The 20363-nt window shown below is 42.0% G+C and overlaps 1 protein-coding gene across 12 annotated transcripts in view; it reads left to right on the forward strand.

The window, feature by feature from the left end:
- Inpp4a (inositol polyphosphate-4-phosphatase type I A) overlaps positions 1 to 20363 on the forward strand; it is a 124168-nt gene that overhangs the window by 71019 nt on the left and 32786 nt on the right. For 8 of the 12 annotated variants that reach the window (XM_090336467.1, XM_090336466.1, XM_090336473.1 and 5 more), the window contains exons 5-14: positions 3191 to 3309; positions 5280 to 5396; positions 5676 to 5755; positions 7325 to 7436; positions 8244 to 8334; positions 8815 to 8962; positions 11372 to 11502; positions 14072 to 14176; positions 15362 to 15470; positions 17648 to 17665. In XM_090336467.1, coding sequence (XP_090192593.1) covers positions 3191 to 3309; positions 5280 to 5396; positions 5676 to 5755; positions 7325 to 7436; positions 8244 to 8334; positions 8815 to 8962; positions 11372 to 11502; positions 14072 to 14176; positions 15362 to 15470; positions 17648 to 17665 — 1030 coding nt within the window. The remainder of the gene's footprint in view (positions 1 to 3190; positions 3310 to 5279; positions 5397 to 5675; positions 5756 to 7324; positions 7437 to 8243; positions 8335 to 8814; positions 8963 to 11371; positions 11503 to 14071; positions 14177 to 15361; positions 15471 to 17647; positions 17666 to 20363) is intronic. The other 4 variants (XM_090336470.1, XM_090336472.1, XM_090336477.1 and 1 more) reach the window with 1 other exon arrangement.

Genomic DNA, 20363 nt, shown 5'->3' on the forward strand with positions numbered 1-20363 from the left:
AAGGGTCTAGAGGCTGGGCAGTGCTTTAAACAGCCTCTCAGTACTAAAGTAGTTGTACAGTACTAAACGCATGTATCATAAGACTGTAAGGGGAGCCAGGCAAGGTGGCTCATGCCTGTAATCTTAGCTATTCAGGTGGCTGAGATCTGAGAGTCACAGTTCAAAGCCAACCCAGGCACTACTAAGCCTTGAGACTCTAATCTCTAATTAATCACAAAAGGGGAAATGGGCTGTGACTTAAGGGTAGGGCAGTAGCCTTGAGCTGAAGAGCTGAAGGACAGCACCCATGACCCCCCAAATAAAACCAAAAAACAAACAAACAAACAAACAGATTGTAAGGGGAGGGATGCTTGATAACTCAACTCTCACTTATATGTAAAATCTGGAAGGCTATACTTTCACAAATGGGTATTCATAGGGACTTGAGGTCATCCTAGTCCTTTAAAGTGCCAGCTTAGAACCAGGAGAAAGACAGCATCAATCTAGTCTTCCCAGCATGGCTTTGAACCACAATTGTCAAATCTCAACCTCTTGAGTAGCTAGGATCACAGATATGAGTCACGAGTACCCTTGCCAATAACATCTTTAGTCCCCTTTAACACAATGATACAGACTGTATGCACCTCTCCCCTCACCCCTACCCCAAAATACATTAAAATCTTAACTCTCTATGTTATATTAAAAAGTAAGGCCTTTGAAGGACAAGGAGATCATCAAAGTAGAGGTCTCAGGATGGGACTGATGCTTTTAAAAGAAGAAACAAGAATATTTGCTCCCTTTGTTCCACTCTCTGCCATATGTGTATACAATGTGATACTTATCTGCAAAGACAGCAAGCCAGCTCTCACACTATATCTTCTGGCACCTTGACCTTGAATTCCCTAACTCCAGAACTAAAAGAAATAAATTCTGTTATTGAAGCCACCCCATCTACAATATTCTGTTACAGCACCCCACACACTAAAACAAAGAAAATAGTTATTTTAACATGTATCTAAATTAACTCTAGTATCCATAGGCCCCTTTTACTGCTTGTTATTTCTGTTCATGTTTCTTGTCTCCTCACATTTCTAAGAATTTACATATTTGTGCTTAATAGAATACTTGAAAAACTGTTCAGCCAGGCACCACTGGCTTCCATCTATAATTCTAAAGTTCATGAAACTCCTATCTCCAGTTAACCACCAGAAAACCCAGAACTGTACACTTGAGCTGTAGCTCAGTGGTAAAGTGTTAGCCTTAAGTAAAAAAAACTCAGGGACAGTGGCCAGGCCCTGACTTCAAGCCTCAGGACCACACAAAAACTTAAAAAAGATTGAACTTTTCACCAGAAAAGTTGAAACATAAAAGAACCTACTAGATATTCTAGATTTAAAAAATAAGACAAGTTAAAAATCTGTGAATATAGGGGCCAGGAGTTTGGTCTAGTGGCAGAGTGCTTGCCTAGCATGCATAAATACCTGGGTTTGATTCCTTGGTACCACATACATAGAAAAACCAGAAGTTGTGCTGTGGCTAAAGTAGTAGAGCTCTAGCCTTGAGAAAGCCCATGGACATTGCTCAGACCCTGACTCAAGCCTGGGACTGGCAAAAATAAATAAATAAAAATCTGTGGAGGTGGGCTGGGAATGTGGCTTAGTGGTAGTGTGCTTATCTAGCATGCATGAAGCCCTCAGTTCAGTTCCTCAGTAACTCATAAACAAAAAAATCCCAACAGTGCCCAAACCCTAAGTTCAAGCTCCAGGACTTGGGGGGTGGGGAGGGAGAAACTGTGGATGGATCTACAAGCAAAACTGACACAAGAAAACTGATGATTTTTAGAGACAAATGAAAAAAAAATATGAAGAGAGTAGGAGGGGAAAGGTGAGGCAGGGGAGACAGAGAGAGAGGAAACAGTACAATAAACAAGAGACTGTCGAATGCATTAATCTCATTAACTTGTGTCCAAGAAGAAACAAGGAGTCAGAAAAGTTAATAAAATAGTATAAATAAAAATAAAATATTCCTAGATACTACATAGTGAAACAGGACACACATTACTACATAGTGAAACAGGACACACACACACACACACACACACACACACACACACACACACCCTTCTAGTAGCCATAATTAGACTAATTTGTGGTTTTATAACAGAAAAGATAGGAATCTAGAGATGATATATTTAAAGGTCTTACAGAAAATAATTACTTAGAGGGAATATCTTTGGAAATTCAGATATGGTAAAGATGTTTTGGAGCAATAAAAGCTGAAAGAATAGAACAATAAAAATGAAAGAATATGTCAGCCCCAGGCTCTTTAATAAGGAAATTTCTTATTATTTATGAAATTCATAGTTTAATGACAGTAGGCTTTGTTTTTTTTCATAGTGCCTTTTGTCTTAGGGAATGTGTTAGTGAAATGTAATAATTTTTCCTATGGATCACATCTATGATAGAACTATTTGAGCCTTGTAATCTGTTTCAAAGTTTGATGCATTTTCCTAACTGAACTGGTTCTACAAGGTATTGTTAGTTCCAAAAAGTAACTTTTAATAACTTTGCATTTGATATGAATTGTATAAGGCGAGTAAACTGGCATTAAACTGGCTTTTTATTGCAATTAATAGAAGGGTTACATTATATTCACCAGATAGAAGGTACATTACTTCACATACATTGATACCTCTTCTCATGTTTTTGTCCCCATTTACCTTCCCCCATCTTGTTTTTCCCCCTTCCCTATCCTATTTCAAATAAACATATATTTTAAATTTATTCTAGCGTCCATCCATCTACATACTAAGGCTTGTGGGAAACCAAACATTCAGCTGTATTCCCTTTAGGACACAGGCATGGAGAGCTGTCTTAGACTTTGTGATCCCTTGGCTTAGTTTGATAGAATTCCACTAGTTTTTAAGGTCCAGGGGTAGGATATACAGTCAGTCCTGTCTGAGATCACTGGTTCTGTGTTCCATTCCTAGGACATGGAGAACCATCCTTAATGCAGTCTTCTCCTGTACTGATTGTCCTACTATCTTGTAAAGTAGAAGGGGGAACATTTTAAAATCACTTCTCTGCAACAGCTCACAAATTGATCATCTGATCCTTTCGAGTGTTGCTTTAAAAAAAAATTGTTTGGAGCAGATAACTAATTAGACATAGTCTAAAGTGATTAACATTTCTTTCCCATCTTCCTCTTATAGCTTGCAGTGAGTTGCATACTCCATCACTAGATCGAAAACCAAATAGTTTTGTAGCAGTGAGTGTTACCACCCCTCCTCAGGCGTTCTGGACAAAGCACGCACAGACAGAGATCATTGAGGTGGGTGCTGTTGGTATCCTTTCCTCGAGGAAGCTCAAGTTGTACTCGTGTTATTTGTAGCCCTGGTGAAAGAGCTGTGCAGTTCCTGGGCATCTGTAGCTATGTTTTTTTCTAAAAACAACTCAAACAGAAACTGTAAGGAAATGTGGTAGAAGTTAAAGGCAAAAAAGAATAAAAAAGTTTAGGCCTATATAGTATGATGCTAAATGTAAGGACCTCCAGAATATAGAAACAAAAGCCATGTAATGAGTGATTGTTGTTCTTAATGTACTATGTTATCTCTCATCTCTCTTGCTGTCCCTTGGTTATATCATATTGTTACAATATTTCACCTTGTTATCTGATATATTTTATATATGCTTAATTGGTTATTTGAAATAGGATAGGGAAGGGGGAAATCAAGATGAGCGGGGGAAGAAGGGGAAGGAAATGAGGACCATGACATGAGAAAGGGTATCAATATTTGTGAAGTAATGCACCTTCTATCTGGTGAATATAATGTAAACCTTCTATTAATTACAATAAAAATATATGAAGAAAAAAGTTTAGGCCTATGTCAGGCATGATAGAAAATAAGTTTTTTTGAAATCCAAAATCAGACTCAAGAAATACCACTTTCAGAATGTCTTATTGGACTAGGTATGCTTTTGTCTTGGATGAAACAGATTTTATTCTACTTTGTTTCTTGACAGAAGTATTTTTTCAAAGACTCCCTTTCAGTTGTTTTATTATCAGAGAACTATTTTCCTCAATTCCTTTGCTTTTCCAGTTTCCAGATTCTTAGCAGAATACTTTTTTTTAAATATATATTCACCTGTTTGGTCATTTTCTCTAAAGATAAAAATACTATTTATAGATAATACCTGCAGGAGAAGTTTCTGAAGTGGAACTTGCAGTAAGAATTTATGATTACAGACATGATAGATACAGCACCAAAATGTAAGCTGAGGTTTTTAGTCTACTGGGGCCTTCACCAAGAATGGTGTGGGGAGAGGTTGAATCAAAGGAGACCCCAGAAACCCACCCCCCAGGTGGAGCTGTCCAGCAGACTTTGATGCACTACATGGGAGGTCCCAGTTAGAGGCCTCACCATTATAAAAGGTAGCAACAGTAATGGTACAGAGTAACCATTCAATCTAGAGAAAGGGTATATAAATATTAAGAAAACTTGTAGGCAGAGCTAGGCTACCAGGAAATAGCTACCTTTGATCTAGAAACTAGCAAGCTGGTCTTAGATCACTTAAAGCAAAAACAAAAACAAAAACAATAAACCAACTTCAGTTATTCCAAACAGAAGGTTTTTGAAATAATAAACAAGTAAAGCCATTCATTCCTCTTTCATGTGCTTGTTTGTACATGCTAAAGAACCGCCCCAGGTTGTATACCCAGATATATAATTTATAATGTTATAACACTAAAAATATACTTGGATTTTAGACACACTTCAGTTTTAGAAAGTTTTGTTATAGTATCTCACTTTGTTATCTGATATATTGAATTTATTTGTATTTAGTTATTTGAAATTTGATAGGGAAGGGGGGAAAACCAAGACAGGTGTGGGGTGTGGGAGGGGAGGGAAATGGGTACCAAGACATGTGAAAGGGTATCAATGTATGTCAATTAATACACCTTCTATCTGGCAAATATCATGTAACCCTTTTACTAATTACAATAAAAAAAAAGAAAAAAAAAAGAAAGTTTTCCTTCCTTGTATGAAACCCTTAGAAATGAGTCCCAGCATAGCTCATATAGTGAGCCTGTTGGTTGTGTCTGGGTTTGTAACATTCTAGATCAGGCTACATTTGCCTCTTTTGGAAGAGGGTTTTGTTTATATGCATCCACTTATGCCACCATTAGCAGTTAGATGTCAAACAAGCAAAAGTGCTGGTTGCATATTCTTAAAATGTTGGTGTATTTGAAGAACAATTACTTTAAAAATCTAGCTCTGATTATATTCTTTTCTATTCTAGGGAACCAACAATCCTATATTTCTAAGCAGTATTGCCTTCTTTCAAGACTCACTTATCAATCAGATGACACAAATCAAACTGTCTGTGTATGATGTCAAAGATAGATCTCAGGGAACAGTTAAGTAACACCGGATTCATGGGATTTTTTTTTCCTCTATAGATATGCAATCATTTGAGTGAGAATTGAGCACCAGAGTTGTTTTACTACTGGCTCACAAATTAACTCATGCCTTTATATGTATTTGTCTTTGGGAATTTTTTTCTGAGCATTCCTATTGGACCCCTGAGAGGAAGGTGGGAGGTGTGGTGAGAACTAGCCAGACATCCGTGGGCCACAGAAATTGGATCAGAGGCAAAACAAATGTGCTTATGCTGCATCTCCTTCCTCGTCCTCAGATGTATTTACTGGGCTCTGGAACATTCATTGTCAAAGACCTGCTCCAGGACAGGCATCACAGGTTACATTTAACACTAAGGTTGGTATTCGGTTATCAGGTTGTTTTTTGGGGTTTTTTTTTTGGTCAGTCCTGGGGCTTGAATTCAGGGCCTGAGCACTGTCCTTGAGTTTTCTCAAGGCTAGAGCTCTACCACTTGAGCCACAGCACCATTTCCAGCTTATTCTATGTATGTTGTACCAAGGAATCGAACCGGAGTCTTCATGCATGGTAGGCAAGCACTATACCACTAGGCCATGCCCCATGCCCCTGGTATTCAGTTTTATTCCTTTGAAGGGATCTGGAGTCAAGGGTCCAAGGACACACAGACTAAGGCCCCATTCTTATTCTGAGAGAACATTCAGGCCCTTTCCAGGAGCTGATCTGGAGTGGAAGTAGTTGTTCTCAGAGAGCTTGTCAGAATGGGATGTGCAAGGAAATGTCTGTAGGACTATGTTCCAGGAATAGCCATAGGAAATATAAGCACAGCTATAATTGGCTATCCTGCTGCTGACAGCACTAGAGCCCTGCAGCAGCGGTCTTAGTATGTACAGAGAACTTGATATAGAAGGGATCATGTGAGAGATCGTGTGCCAGAACTAATCTAGTTGGGTCAGAGAAATGGACATCTTCATTTTAGAAAGAAACTAGAGGGTGATTCAACAGATGACGCAGGAAGGACTTTCCCAAACTTGAGAGCAGTGTGGGCGAGAGAAAGTCATAAAGGAAATGGTGAGTAAATGGGATGACATAAATATTTAGAACTGGACTGAATTAGGCAACATGACTGAATTAGGCAACATAACTAAAATACTTGAGGCTTCCCAGGTTGCCTAAGTTGGATGTAGGTAGCCATCACAGGCCTTGAAAGAGCCTAGGGGTTGAGCTGACCAGGCCTTCAGTTACCTGAGCTGTATTACCTCAGGATTAGTAAACTCCAGGAAATCCTAGGATGCCTCATTTGATTTAAGTCCAGGTTTGCACTTTGAAGTTACTCAAAGCTTAAAGATGAAGTGGAAAGGAGAAGAAAGTGCCTAGCACTGGAAAATGTCCTTCTCAGCCATGTCCTGTGGCATGTTCTCATCACCTCATGACTTTCTGGGTAAAGTTGGTCCCAGGGGGCTAGCAGCATCTCTGGAGCACCAGTAGCTCATCCACTGGGCAGCTCCTCCAACCTCACCAGGTACATCTTTCCCATCCCTGGTCAGACAGCTCTCCGTTGTGTCCTGTGGTTTCTTTGTTTGCCTCCGTTCAAAGGTACATAACAGTGAGTGTTAACTGGTTGATCAGCTGGCTGGGCCTTGCTTCTCTAAGACCATAAAAAAGGCTCAGGATGTTTGAACTTTTTTTTTTTTTTTGCCAGTCCTGGGCTTGAGCGCAGAGCCTGAGCACTGTCCTTAGACTTTCTCAGGGCTAGAGCTCTACCACTTGAGTCTCAGCACCACTTCCGGCTTTTTCCTACATGTGGTACTGAGGAATCGAACCCGGGTCTTCATGTATGCTAGGCTAGCACTTTAACCACTAGGCCAAACTCCCGGTCCGGATGTTTGAACTTTAAGCAGAAAAAGTACAGTCTCTGTGCAACTCATCAAAATATAATGTTCATTGTAGGTCTGCAGAGAGTGACCGTGTGGGTAACATCACAGTGATCGGCTGGCAGATGGAGGAGAAGTCAAATCAGCAACCCCCTGTGACCCGATCTGTGGACACAGTCAATGGAAGGGTAAATAGACTCTTTCCTCTTCTCCCTCAGATAGACTTGTGGATCTTTCCTTGTACAGACAACTTGTGTACTCAACAAACGACAGAACCTGCTAATTGATGCTGCATCCCATGGAATACTCTGGTCCTCTCCAGACATGGTTCCTAGTAGGTAGAAAGGACTCCTGCCCAGGCCTTTGAGACTGCTGCCCTACAGCCTTCCTCTGCTCCCTGTACCATACTGCTACTTTTAATGAGCAAGGACAAGAAGACAGGAAGTTGGCCAGGAGTGGCATTGTGAGAGAAGAGGCGATTGAGACCTGGATCCTCTGTTCTATTCTGGTAGTAACTGTCTCTCCCAGACATTGACATGTTCCAGTCACCTGGCATACTACCCTTTTTTTCAGCATCTTTTCTATCTCCTCTCTCCAGCATGCACCTTTCCATACAGTCTCTCATACACCAATGCCCTCAAATGAAAATTCTAACTTAAAGAGTCCCAACACCAAGTAGTCATTGTTAGAAAATACAAAGATATTTTGTTTTAACCAAAATAAGCCCAAAACACTATCCTGAGGAACCCTTAGCATCACTTTGCACATTAGAATTCTCAAATACCAAGTGAAGTGACTCAGAAGACATGAATGTGAGGAAAACCGGCTATGTATGGAAAATGCTCAGTATGTCAAGAGGTGAATCAGTTTGTGGCTTGGGCAGCATATTCATTGTAGAACTAATGGTTGGTACATACTGAGTTTAGATATTATGCATGAAGTCTCCGTTTCTGTGGGCTCTGCAGTCACCTGAGTCTCCACGTTTCTTTTATCAGATGGTTCTGCCTGTTGATGAGAGCCTGACTGAGGCACTAGGAATCCGATCCAAATATGCTTCATTGAGGAAAGACGCTTTACTGAAATCAGGTAAACAGCTTCCTCTGTTGGTATTCTTGCCACTCTTGTGAATGTCCACTTAGTCCTGTGGTCACCTCCTGCTCCCACCATCTGGGATTGTCATAGTCATGCCTTGATCATTACCTGTCCACTGCTCATCAATCTGCTGTTCTTTCCGCAGCATATAGAATTAGCAGTACCCTGAGGGAAAGGGGATGCCTTTCTTTTCATTCTTTCTCCTTTCATGTTGAATTCAGTGACGGCCTCCCCACCTCAGCTTTTGGCACTTTAGAGTTAGTCATCTTCTGGGACAAGAAGATTGCATGTCATAGAGGATGAACATCAGGTATAGTCAGTTCATGGGGCTTGTTTTCTGAGCTTAAACTCCCTTGAGAAGAATAGAGAGAGGTCTTAATGGTGCCAGCATCACTGAAAGCCTGCATGGGGAACCCATGGGCAGGTCTTTAGCCAGCTTATCTAGAGCCTGTCTCCTTTACCTTCCTACCTCAGTGTTTGGAGGTGCCATCTGCCGCATGTACCGATTCCCAACCACTGATGGCAACCATCTGAGGATCCTGGAGCAGATGGCAGAGAGCGTGCTCTCCCTGCATGTGCCCCGGCAGTTTGTGAAGCTCCTACTAGAAGAAGACGCAGCCAGGTGAGGCCATATGGGAAGAGTGGACACCCATCACCCCATTCTTTTCCGAGGTGTAGTGGGCAAAGACAGGCTAGGCAGCAGACCCTATCTCTGCTACTTGCCTGTGGCTTTCTCTTGCCATCTGTATTTTGGGTCCTTGATGAGGATTTCATTAGACATGTGTTTGAAGCCCCAGAGGTGAGCCCAACACTCTGTCTCTTCCCTTCCCTTCACGTCCTTCAGAATGTTAGAGACAGCTGGTTATTCTTTAATCATAGCTGCTCAGAAGTTTTCTAGATTGGAGCACTAGTACTCTGGGTGGGCACCTGGAATGGCCAGAAAGAGAGAGAGAAGGTAACCACTTCCAGATGTGCTAAATACGTCAGTGTATTTCCAACATTGAAAGTGGGGAGCTACGGCTGGGAACTGGAGGCTCACACCTGTAATCCTAGCTACTTGGGAGGCTTAGATCTGAGATTCTTTTTTTTTCCCATATATTTTTATTGTAATTATTAGAAAGATTACATTATATTCACCAGATAGAGGGTGCATTACTTCACAAACATTGATACCCTTTCTCATGTCTTGGTCCCCATTTCCCTCCCCCTCCCCCCACCCCTCATCTTGTTTTCCCCCTTCCCTATCCTATTTCAAATAGCCAAATAAGCATATATACAATATTAGATCTGAGATTCTTTTCCCCAGTTAATCATTAAAAAGCTGGAAGTGGAGCTATGGCTCAAGTGGTAGAGCAAAAAGTTCAGGGACAATGTGCCCAGGCCCTGAAGTCAAACCCCAGAACTACAATAGAAAAATAAAAAAGGAACTGGGGGAGAGAGGTGAGGTAGGTCTTTGGGATATGGTAGCATTAGCTGACTCCAGAGGCATAGGGGATGGCCATATACAGAGGCAAAGACATTCTCTGAGAGTGGCTAACAAGAGAGGCAGACAGGGCTCCTGTGTTCAGAAGTGGTCTGAAATCAGCAGACTGGTAGCTGCCACGGATTAAGAATCTTGGTTTCACTGTAGCCCCACCCTCACTGGGTTTTATTGTACATCAGGTTTGCTACTTTAATAATAATAAAATGACAAAACAGGTTTGCTACTTGAATAATAATAAAATGGCAAAACTTTTAAAAAGCTTTAAATAATTCAATAGATTTCTAAAAACACTTATAAAAATTGTTTTTTCTTTCAAAGACATAGAGCCCTGTACTTTTCTGTTTCCTACAAGCAATCGGTTAATGGTTGTAATGTTTACTGCTATATGTATTTTTTAAAATTGTTTTTCTGTGCTAGTCCTAGGACTTGAACTCAGAGCCTGGATGCTGTCCCTGAGCTTTCTTTCTCAAGGCTATTAAGTCTACCACTTTCAGTACAGCTCTACTTCTGTCATTATATTGGTTAATTGGAGATAAAGTCTCACAGCGTCTGGCTTACTCTCTGTCCTTTTAAATGTGTTTAAAGAACCCTCTATCATTTTCTGGGATTAGTTACTGATTTCCTGTGATGAGGTACTTAGGCCTAATACAGTTGTCTATTTTTCAAAATACATCTCATGTTTTTGTTGTTTTGATTGTGTTGCTACTATTGCTGAGCTAAGAGTTCATATTTCAGCTCTTACTCACAGCTTATATTTTTCTGGAGATAATTTGTTATTCTTCTCTTCTTCCCCTGTCCTCCATGCCTTCCCCTGTCCTGACATGCCTCCATGTCAAGGCATACAAGTAGAAGACAAGGCTAGAGACAGTCTTTGTTTTCCTTCCATAGGCAGTGAAAGGAAGAATAGCCAAAGGCACCAGCTCCTAATGGGCTGTTTCTCCCAAAAAGGATGACTTTGAGTTCAAAGGGACTGATGATGAGAACATCCATTGCTGAAGAGCCACCTCTAGGCTTCGGCCCAGCAGTGGGGTAGGGGTAGAAAGCCTGCACCTCATGGGAACCTGGGAAACAATGAGACACTGTCCTGACAGCCACTGAGCAGGGATGGGGAGGCACGTGGAACATGTGCTCATGACAGTTACTGATCCATCTCTAGTGCTTCTCCTCTGGACAGTCACACATCATCTTACTCAGCTTCAGGAAGGCCATGCCAATGTCAGCGTGGTAGTGTGTATGTGTGTTTTCACTGGGATACCATTCCAGAGACACTTCCTGACAGCCTCTTTCCTATCACTGTCTCCACTGTTTCTCTTGAACATTCTACTGAGTGCCTTAAAAACCTCTTTGGTATATTTTCTCATGTGTGGTCTCCCTTTCAGGTAGCTATTCGTCTGTCACCCCCTCAGCTGCTCTTTAGGTTGGCAAACCTAGTTTGCTCTGGTATCAGTGCTCCTTTTCATATGTCTCTTGTTCTTTTAGTAAGGATTCCTGGATTTCTCTGAGGAGGTGAGCTATCCCCAAGGACCAACAAGTGTGTCTTCTTTGCAGAGTGTGTGAGCTGGAAGAGCTTGGGGAGCTGTCCCCTTGCTGGGAAAGCCTCCGGCGCCAAATCGTCACCCAGTATCAGACAGTAATCCTCACCTACCAGGAGAATCTGACTGACCTTCACCAGTACAAAGGTGGGTGTGACCCATCCTCTCCAAGCATGTGCACTCCCTACTTTCCTGGCCAGAGAGCTGGAGCCCAGGCTCATTCGTATACTCTCACTGACACTCTTGAGAGGGGTTTTAAAAATAAATTTCATATAGGTGTGAATTCTTTCAAATGTACGTGTTCCTATCTTAATTGAAAAGACAAATCAGTGACTTGCACTGAAAAGTCCTTCTTTGATGTCATCTACCAACACAATCACTGCAGGGTGAAATTTAGAGGAGATAGAATCACAGCCTATTAATGGTTCATGTAACATCTTCATCCTGCTTTAATGTCCCTGAAATGACCAAAAGGATATAGGCCATCTGCATTGAGATGAAGCAATTTGGTAGACTTTCTGGTTTAATTATGCAATTCTACTTTATGGAGTATATAAATTGTCAGAATGGAGCTCTAGTTTAAGGCTAAGAAAGTGAAGTATAACCACTTTTTTTTTTTTTTAACTTTCAGTGCTGGGGATCTAGGTTCTTACCCATGACAGACAAGTACTCTGCCATTGAGCTGCAGCCCTAGCCCTACATTTTTTTTCCTAGAAAAATGCCATTTGATTTTCAAAACTCGAAGGTTAGATTTAGAAAATGATTCTGAACACTTTCCCCTTTTATTCCAAATAGGATATAGTTTTTGGTTTTCATTACTTTATTTATGGATTTAGTATTTCAAAATGATTTTCTGTCTCCTTATTTGTCTTTCTTCCACCCTCCACTTTCCTTAAACTCTGAAAGAATTTAAGGAAATAAGCCCTTATTTTGGTTTTGACACAGAACATATAAACATGTTCATAAACTTCGGAAAGAACAAGCTAAATATAGGTTTGACAGAATGGTATATATGAGGTTGGTTTGAGCCTGAAGAATAAGCCTTAAGTGCATTGCTAAGAGAAATGATAGCATTTGTCTGAAGGAGCAAGAAATCTACCAATGAGCCTGGCAGGTGGTTCACACCTGTAATCCTAGCTACTCAGGATCTTGATCTGAGGATCAAGGTTCAAAGCCAGCTCAGCACAAAAATACCTGAAACTTTTATCTGCAATTAGCCCTAGTAAGTGAGAAGTGGGGCTTGGCTCAAGGGTAGGGTGGTAGCCTTGGGCTGGAGAGCTCAGGGACAACACCCAGGCCCAGGGATAGGGTGGTAGCCTTGAGCTGAAGAGCTCAGGGTCAGCGTCCAGGTCCAATTCAAGCCCCATGACACACACACACACACACACACACACACACACACACACACACACACACACACACAAAGACAAATGCTCCCTGGGTAAGTGTGAAAGTCACACAACTTTACATTGTCTAGAATAGATCTCAAATATCAACATCCAAATCCTCCAAGAAAAAAGAGCATGTCTGGGAGTCTGCATTTTTCACAACATCTTGGTGTCTGCATTTTTCACCCACACTTGCAGTGTGAGTTTCAGGCCTCAGGGACTAATTCCTGTGATAAGATATAAAGAATTACCTGCTAATCTGCACAGTGACAAGCAAACTTTACTGTTTTTTTTTGAAGGATTTTATTAGCACTGATTTTATATCATATTTCAAATGTCATGTGTAACAAATAAGCATTCAAGAAGGAAATTTCTATATGCAACCACTGGGACATAGATTTTAGAACATAATTAAAATTAAGCTGAGGGTTTGTATATCATAGATACATATCAATCTATATAACATAATCTATATAGATATAACCTATTATATCTATATATATTTATATAACATATATAATCTATATAGATATAACTTATTATATCTATAGAGTATATATCCCATCATAGATTTTTATGGCTATGTAGTTAAGTTTCTATCTCCAAGACCATGTTCAGAACCTTGGGTACTCAAACAGCAGAAGAGTGATAACTTTACTGTTTTATATGAATTGGAATGTTAGTTTATTCTACAGTTCTGTCATTTTAATTCTTGGTTTGTTAGGTCTGTGGTTCTTCACTTAAGTAGTTATGGATTCTGAATTCTGATCATAGAAATGAGATTTTAGAGACAGATTACAAAACATCATTCAACCTTCTTACCCAAAGAAGTATAACAGGAACATTTGTTGAAGTCTGTGTTTTGGAGGGCTGAAATCAGTTCTCTGTTGCATTTACTCATCTTATTGGACCTGAGTACATATTTTTATCCCTTTTCACAATTGAATTACATTGCTTTAGGTGACCCAGTTTCTCAGATGTTGGGTGGTGGCACTGTGGAGTTGGGACAGGTAGTTTCTCTCATGGACCTGTTTACTTTTTTATAGTGGTGCTGGCATTATGTTGCCCAGGAATACTTCTGTGTGTCAGGTCTTTGAGTTTCGAGCTGAGTCTTAGGATGAGCTGGTTTTCTCTGGCTCTGTTTACCATCTAACTCAGAATTGATCTTGTGGCAGTAAGTAGCCACAAATGGAATGTGTTCGTGGACAATTTAGAATTTTCTAGGCCATTGTTGGAACATGCAGCCTACATGCAGCAGCAGAAATGAAGAGTCATTTACCTATAATAAGTGTTGATGACCTTTGTTTTTTTTATCTTCCATTTTCTAGGTCCCTCTTTTAAAGCAAGTAGTTTGAAAGCAGATAAAAAGTTAGAATTTGTTCCCACAAATCTTCACATACAAAGGATGAGAGTTCAAGATGATGGAGGATCAGGTATCTATTTTTCTGTTCTTGTAATTGAATTGAGTTGCATTTTTCTCTCTCTCTCTTTCTGCATAGTTGGTTTTTGTTCTGTTCCATATCTGCCCCAGTTTTCCTGCCATTGGGTGGCTTTGGCAAAAAAGCATATTATCCCAGTTACATCAAGATGACTTCTGAAAGGTTTTGGTTAAAGAGCCCAAATCTGTGGGTGCAAGTGACTTATGCCTATAATTTTAGTTACTTTGAAGTCTGAGAGCCAGGCAAGAAAAGTTCCTTATACTTATTGGGTGTGGAGGTATATACCATTCATCCTAGCTTCCTGGGAGCTGAGATTTGGAGGGTGGTGGCTTTAGGCCAATCTAAGGCAAAGAAGTCCATAAGACTCTCTTTTAACAGAAATAGCTGAGGACATGCCTGTCATTCCTATCTGGGAAGCCCTAAGTAGGGATATCTCATTCACATTTGACCCTAGGTAGGAAGTGAGAAGCCATCTCTAGTGCATCTCTCACCAGTAGAACATCTGCCTACCAAACATGAGGCCCTGAGTTTTAAACTCCAATACCACCAAATAAGAAAAAGACACTGGGCTATAATAAAAAGGCACTCAGGCCTAAGTTGTGAGGATTCTTACAACTTAGGAGGATGAAATTTGAGAAACCAGTCCAGGCAGGCAAATCTATGGAATTTACCTGTTTACCTGCAATTAGCCAGTCCATCCCCAACTCCCCTACCTCCCCCACCGAAGGACTTTGAAGTGGAAGTGTGGATCAAGTAATTCAGTGCCAGCCATGAGCCAAAAAGCCAAGCAAAGCTGGTTCCTGCAGCTCAAGATCTGTTACCAGCACAAAAATAAAAGAAACTGATCCCCAAACCCTTTCTTTGTGTCTCTCCTCTTTCCACTTCCTTTTGTATTTCTGTGGCAGAATGTTGCCCATCAGTTATCCTTTCCCAGGAGGCATGAAAATGAGCATTCGGAGTTGCTTCCTGCAGTCTCATGTGGCTCCATCTTGAAACACTAGACATTCTCTTTGCTGAGATAATGGTACTGAACTCTAGCAGGTCCTCATAAGATTAGGGAACTAAAGGCTGCTTGGATATAGATTAGAGGGCACAATCCCAGAGTATTGTGCATATCCTTATAGCTGGCTTGACTGTAGATCTGAGTCCAAAGTAACAGGAGAACTTTCTGTCATTTAGATCAGAATTATGATGTTGTCACCATCGGAGCACCAGCAGCACACTGCCAAGGCTTTAAGTCGGGAGGTCTCCGCAAAAAATTACACAAATTTGAAGAGACCAAGAAACAGTAAGTAGAAGGAGGGGATATGTGGCCCTTGTACAGCTGTCTGATGCTTCCCAGTTTAAAAAAAAGTTCAAAATATGAACGCAAAACATTCAGCTATTCGATCTGCTTTTGCGTGGCGGAGGAGCTGCCTTGTAGAGCCTGTGCTGCTCTGTGTGTGCATGTGCGTATGTGTGTGTGTGACAGTGACAGCTGAGTGACTAATTAGGCACCTCATTAATTGATACCTTCCTTTCAAAATGGGTAGCCTGCTGCCATCCACCTCTGAGAGGTCAGGCAGAATCCTACTGAACTCTGTTGGCTCAGTGTCTTTTGGAGTCCCTCGTTAGTGAGTGGAGCACCAGAATCATACATTGTCTTTCCTTGAAAGAGCAGTGGTCAGCATTCCTGATTTGAAAAGATGCAGGAAGCTGCCTGGAGCTTCCATCCTGAGTAGAAAATTTCCAGGTTGGCAGAGTGGGGAAGGACGTGTCAGATGAGGGACACAATAGATAAGTACATGCAATGAGAGAAAAGCCATTAGGGATACAGGCTAACAGGATCTAGGCACGACTCTAGGGAGCTCAGGTTCCTATCTAGTAGAAGTCTTATCAGTATATATGGGTATCAGCATATGTGGGTAAGCAGTGCCTGAAACTAGCCAAAGCGGGTACTGGGAATATGGATCAGGGTATTGACCACGTCTTTGTTGGGGAGTGCCACAAATCTCAGCTGTTGTATTGGACCTGCAAAAGGCATTCTCTGCTGATCTTCGAGAATGTCACATGCCGCAATGTAAATAGATCAAGAGGTACAGATAAGAAGTGGGTATGTATTATGAGTACAGATGATCCTGTGAGGACCTTGGACAAATCATTGAATTAGAGGAAGCATCATGGAGTTCTCAGAATAATATGTGCATAGGCTGTTAGGGAAGATGAACATGAGTAAAGGTAAGGTGGAAGAGCACTGGTGAGGTGAGTTGTGAAGATGTAGAAGCAGGACCAGACAGCTTATCCCAGAAGGGAGAAAGAGATGCAGATAGAGTTGCAGAGAGGTTTTAGAGGTGAGAAAGGACAATTTAAACTATCAGTGGATATACCTCTGCAGAATATAATCTTGAAAGGTTCTGATTTACCAACTGAAAATGGAATGCTTTAAGAGAGCTCAGGGGCACCAGAGAATCCTGAAAGATGGGTAAAGGAATGACAATAGGTCATTGCCTAGTTCTGCTGCCATAACCAGGAGTCAGGACACTGCTTGAGAAAATTGACCATAAGCTGCAGCACAGAGGAAAAGGCTAGATTTGTGGCTGATCGGTGGTCAAGAGGGCCATGGAGGTGGGGGTATGAGAGAAAGCAGCATCCCTTGTATGAGCAAGGTTCGATGCCTGAGCAGGGAGCATAGGGGAGTACATTCTGAGCATTGACTATTCAAACATGTGCCTAGGTGATCCCAGGCTAGCTCAGAACTGAGTGAGCCCAGGGGATGGGAGAAGTGAGGAAGGCCTGGTGTGAGTAGTGGAATCTCATCATTTTCTGGGATGCCTCTAGGAAGCCTACTTGACATTGATTAATCCCCCACCAAGCAGACAGACCAGGTGATCAAACTTGGTCAGTCTTCCTCTCGAGAATAGGAAGAAGATGAAACTTTCTATGTTGTGCCTACCCCATCTCTGTATAGTCAGCCAGAAAGTGTGTATCTGTACCTTTGCTTGTTGCTGTGTGGAGACAGAGTGTGAGATCTGAGATGGTGTGGTTGCCCTGAAGGAGAAAGCTTATTCATTCCATGTGGCCAAGAGGGGCCTCCTGTTTGTCCCTGTCCCCAGGAATATCGGTGTTGACGCTATTACTCTATGTTAGCACAAGAATTGCTTATCTCTACCGTAGTGTTTTTCCAATATGCAATGTAACTGTTTTACTTCCTATTAGCCCTTACAAACAGGGTTCTCATCATTTGAGCTTTCCTTGAAGGGCAGGTGTTTCTTGCCCTCAGAAGGATGCTGTCTGTGGCTTAAGCACAGGCCAGGAAGTTGTTTGAGTAAATAAGTACATTGGACTCTTAAGTTTAGTTGTCCTTATAGTCATGGCCTCAAATAATTTAAAGCATCTTGACAAAATAACTTGGCTTTTAATTTTTTGTTTTGTGTTTGGTATTTGCTAACAAATTCCTAATATTTCATTTTGGTTCTTTTTTTATAGCAGTTTTGAGGAGTGTTGGTGAGTTTTCTGTCTGTGGAGAGAGTGTCTGTGGGTTCTTGCTCTCATGCAGAGAAAGCCTTTGCTGTCCCCTACCTTGCCAAGCTGTTGCTTTATCCCTTGGTGCTGAGTTCCTGAGCTTTCCATTCCAACTGCAATGTTCTTTGATAATGAATAGCCACTCCACAGTCTACTGCTTGTCTTCTAAACCTAGCAGAAGTTTTATTTTTGTGCTGTCTTTAAAATAGGACCCATTTCTGTTTCTTCCAGAATGTAAACTAGCCTAGCCCAGTGAAGGGCCCGGGTGCTAGAAAGTCACATCAGCCTACTGGAGTGGTATTAGAAACCCCTTTCTGTTTTCTTCCACAAGGATCTTGAGGATTCTCAGCTTTCCCTTCATCCTCACCTCTGTACTGATGCAGTCAGCTTATGTTTTCATGCCATTTTTTAGAATTAGATGACAACTAGAGGCCACCATGTCTGGACATAGTATTCCCTTCCCTATCTCCAGGTCCAGAACAGGGGCTTAGTGATAGCCTTTCAGAGATTTCAGTAGCTCTTGGGAAATGCTTCCATGTTTGAGTGACTCATGAGGCTCCAGTGCTGTGGCTGGGCACTGCCTAAGGTGCCAGGACTCTGCTGGGTTCATCTGCTGGTAGGAGGTCCTTAGAACCCCAGTATAGCCAGGGTAAGGCCTCTCAAACTTTCCCTTGAGAGAAGGTAGCACATCTGGTAGCACATCCTCCTGCTTCTACCTCAGTGAGGAGATGCATAGTTGCTCCCCCCCCATCTTTTTTTTTTTTTTTAAACTGGGGTCCTGTGGAAAGCTCTGCTTTTCCAGTAGCAGGGATGAGTCGAGTTCCAAGGGGTTGGATCTGAAGGATGTGGCAGTGAGGAATGGGAAACAGAGTCAAAGGCATAGGTGCTCCTTGGGAAGTCCAGCCTCAATATTTTAAATGAATCTTACCTGGAAAGCTCTCCAAGTTTCCTCTCAGCTGAGGAAACTAGACATTTCATAGTCCAGCTGGGTACCCCTCCATTCTCTTTTTCATATAGAAGATATTCCTGAGACAGGTCGGGGATGGAGGACATTTCTGTCTGAGACAGAAATTTCTGCCTTGAGGACCAAGTCCCAGGCTAAAAGCGATTATGACCCTGTGTGAGACCCTGCTCCATGGGGTGTCGTCTCCACAGAAGTTTCTAGACTGTTGCTCATCCACTGGCAGCCAGTTCTGGCCTACATCCCAACTTCTTTACCCTTACATTTACATGTACCTGAAATTTAGCCCCTCGATCCATTCAGAGTAAGTCTGAGTTAATAGGCCTTGTGGAGGCCTAATACAAACCCTCCCAAGCCCCTCACTGTCTCCTGGGGCTGCCCCAAGCATAGCTTCTTAGCTTGGATAGTGGGACTGAGAGGCCCCTTTCCTGAAGTGAAGCCTTTCTACGCAGTCCTGTGGTGCCAAGCTGTAAATCCTCTGCAGCCCAATCCCACTGTCTGCATGTGGCTGCCTGTTTCTGAAACTAGGTATTGAGCACATGTACTTGTAGATTCCTGTCATCCTTGCACAGCAGCTCTTTGTAATTTACCCTTTCTCACCCTTACTACATGCTTTCAAGATCAGGCCCAGGTACCATTATTTGGAAATGACTTTATAGGAGCACAGGGGTATGCCTTGACGTGGGTATGGACCTGTTGAAGTATGTACAACTACATACACAAAAGTAGATGTATGTACAGCACATTCTCCACATGGACTCTAAATATTGAGAGCCCGAGCACAGTAGGATAAAATTCTACTTTGAGACATAATTTTCAAGACTGAATTGTGATATATGGCAGCTATTCATTTGGAAGAGTGATTGCAGATGGAAGGTAGCTGTGTGTACATGGTGCTGTGGAATGACTTGTGTGCACAGGCTCAGTTGCCGTTGCTGCATGGGCTTCTGGCACATCCATCATTTTTCACTGTGGTGTGTGGGCTTGTTGTGGTAGTGTTTCTGGGGTGCTTTGGTTTATGGTGTTTGCATGTTTGATCTGTAGTCCAGCGAAGAAGAGACAGCAGCAGTTTCTTCATGATCCACTTCTGGCCTTCCTTGGAAAAGGCCCAGGTGACCTTCACCTTCAGCGAGTGGAGGAAGGGGTCGGAGGGGGCTGTCCTCTGTACTCCACCTTCTCCCTCATACCCAGACCTCAAGAGCAGCAGGGACAAATCAAGGTCCCTGTCCCCAGGAGGGAAGGGGCGCCATTCTATGCATATCTCACAACCTCAAATTTTAGAAAATCTCTGCCTTGGCAACTTGTACTTTTCAGTTTAGTTGGCTTCAGATGGTCTGAAAAATAAACTTTCAATGTCAGATTGATTGAGATGTGAGCTAAAAGAAATGCAACTTGGCATTGCCACCTAGGAGAACTACACATGCTGATTCAGCCCCATGCGGCCATGGAGTGTGGTAGCTGATCCCAGCTCCTGATTGTGCTGTGAAGTGACTGGGTAGTCAGTGGACACCGAATCCCTAGGGAGGAGGAAGAACCAGAGTTTCAAAGGCATCAAGGTCTTGGTGCCTAGCCTCTGCTTGGCACATTCTTCACTTTTTCTTCTGATGGCATGCTATTTTTCAGAGTAAAGGAAGTCCAGTTTCTGGGGACTCACTAGGGCCAGCAGACACATGAGAGAAAAACACTGAATCTGCTCACAGAAAGTTTGAAGTCCTTTTT

Source organism: Megascapheus bottae, chromosome 7 (assembly GCF_031878675.1).
Source record: "Megascapheus bottae isolate mThoBot1 chromosome 7, mThoBot2.hap1, whole genome shotgun sequence".
Taxonomy (NCBI): domain Eukaryota; kingdom Metazoa; phylum Chordata; class Mammalia; order Rodentia; family Geomyidae; genus Megascapheus; species Megascapheus bottae.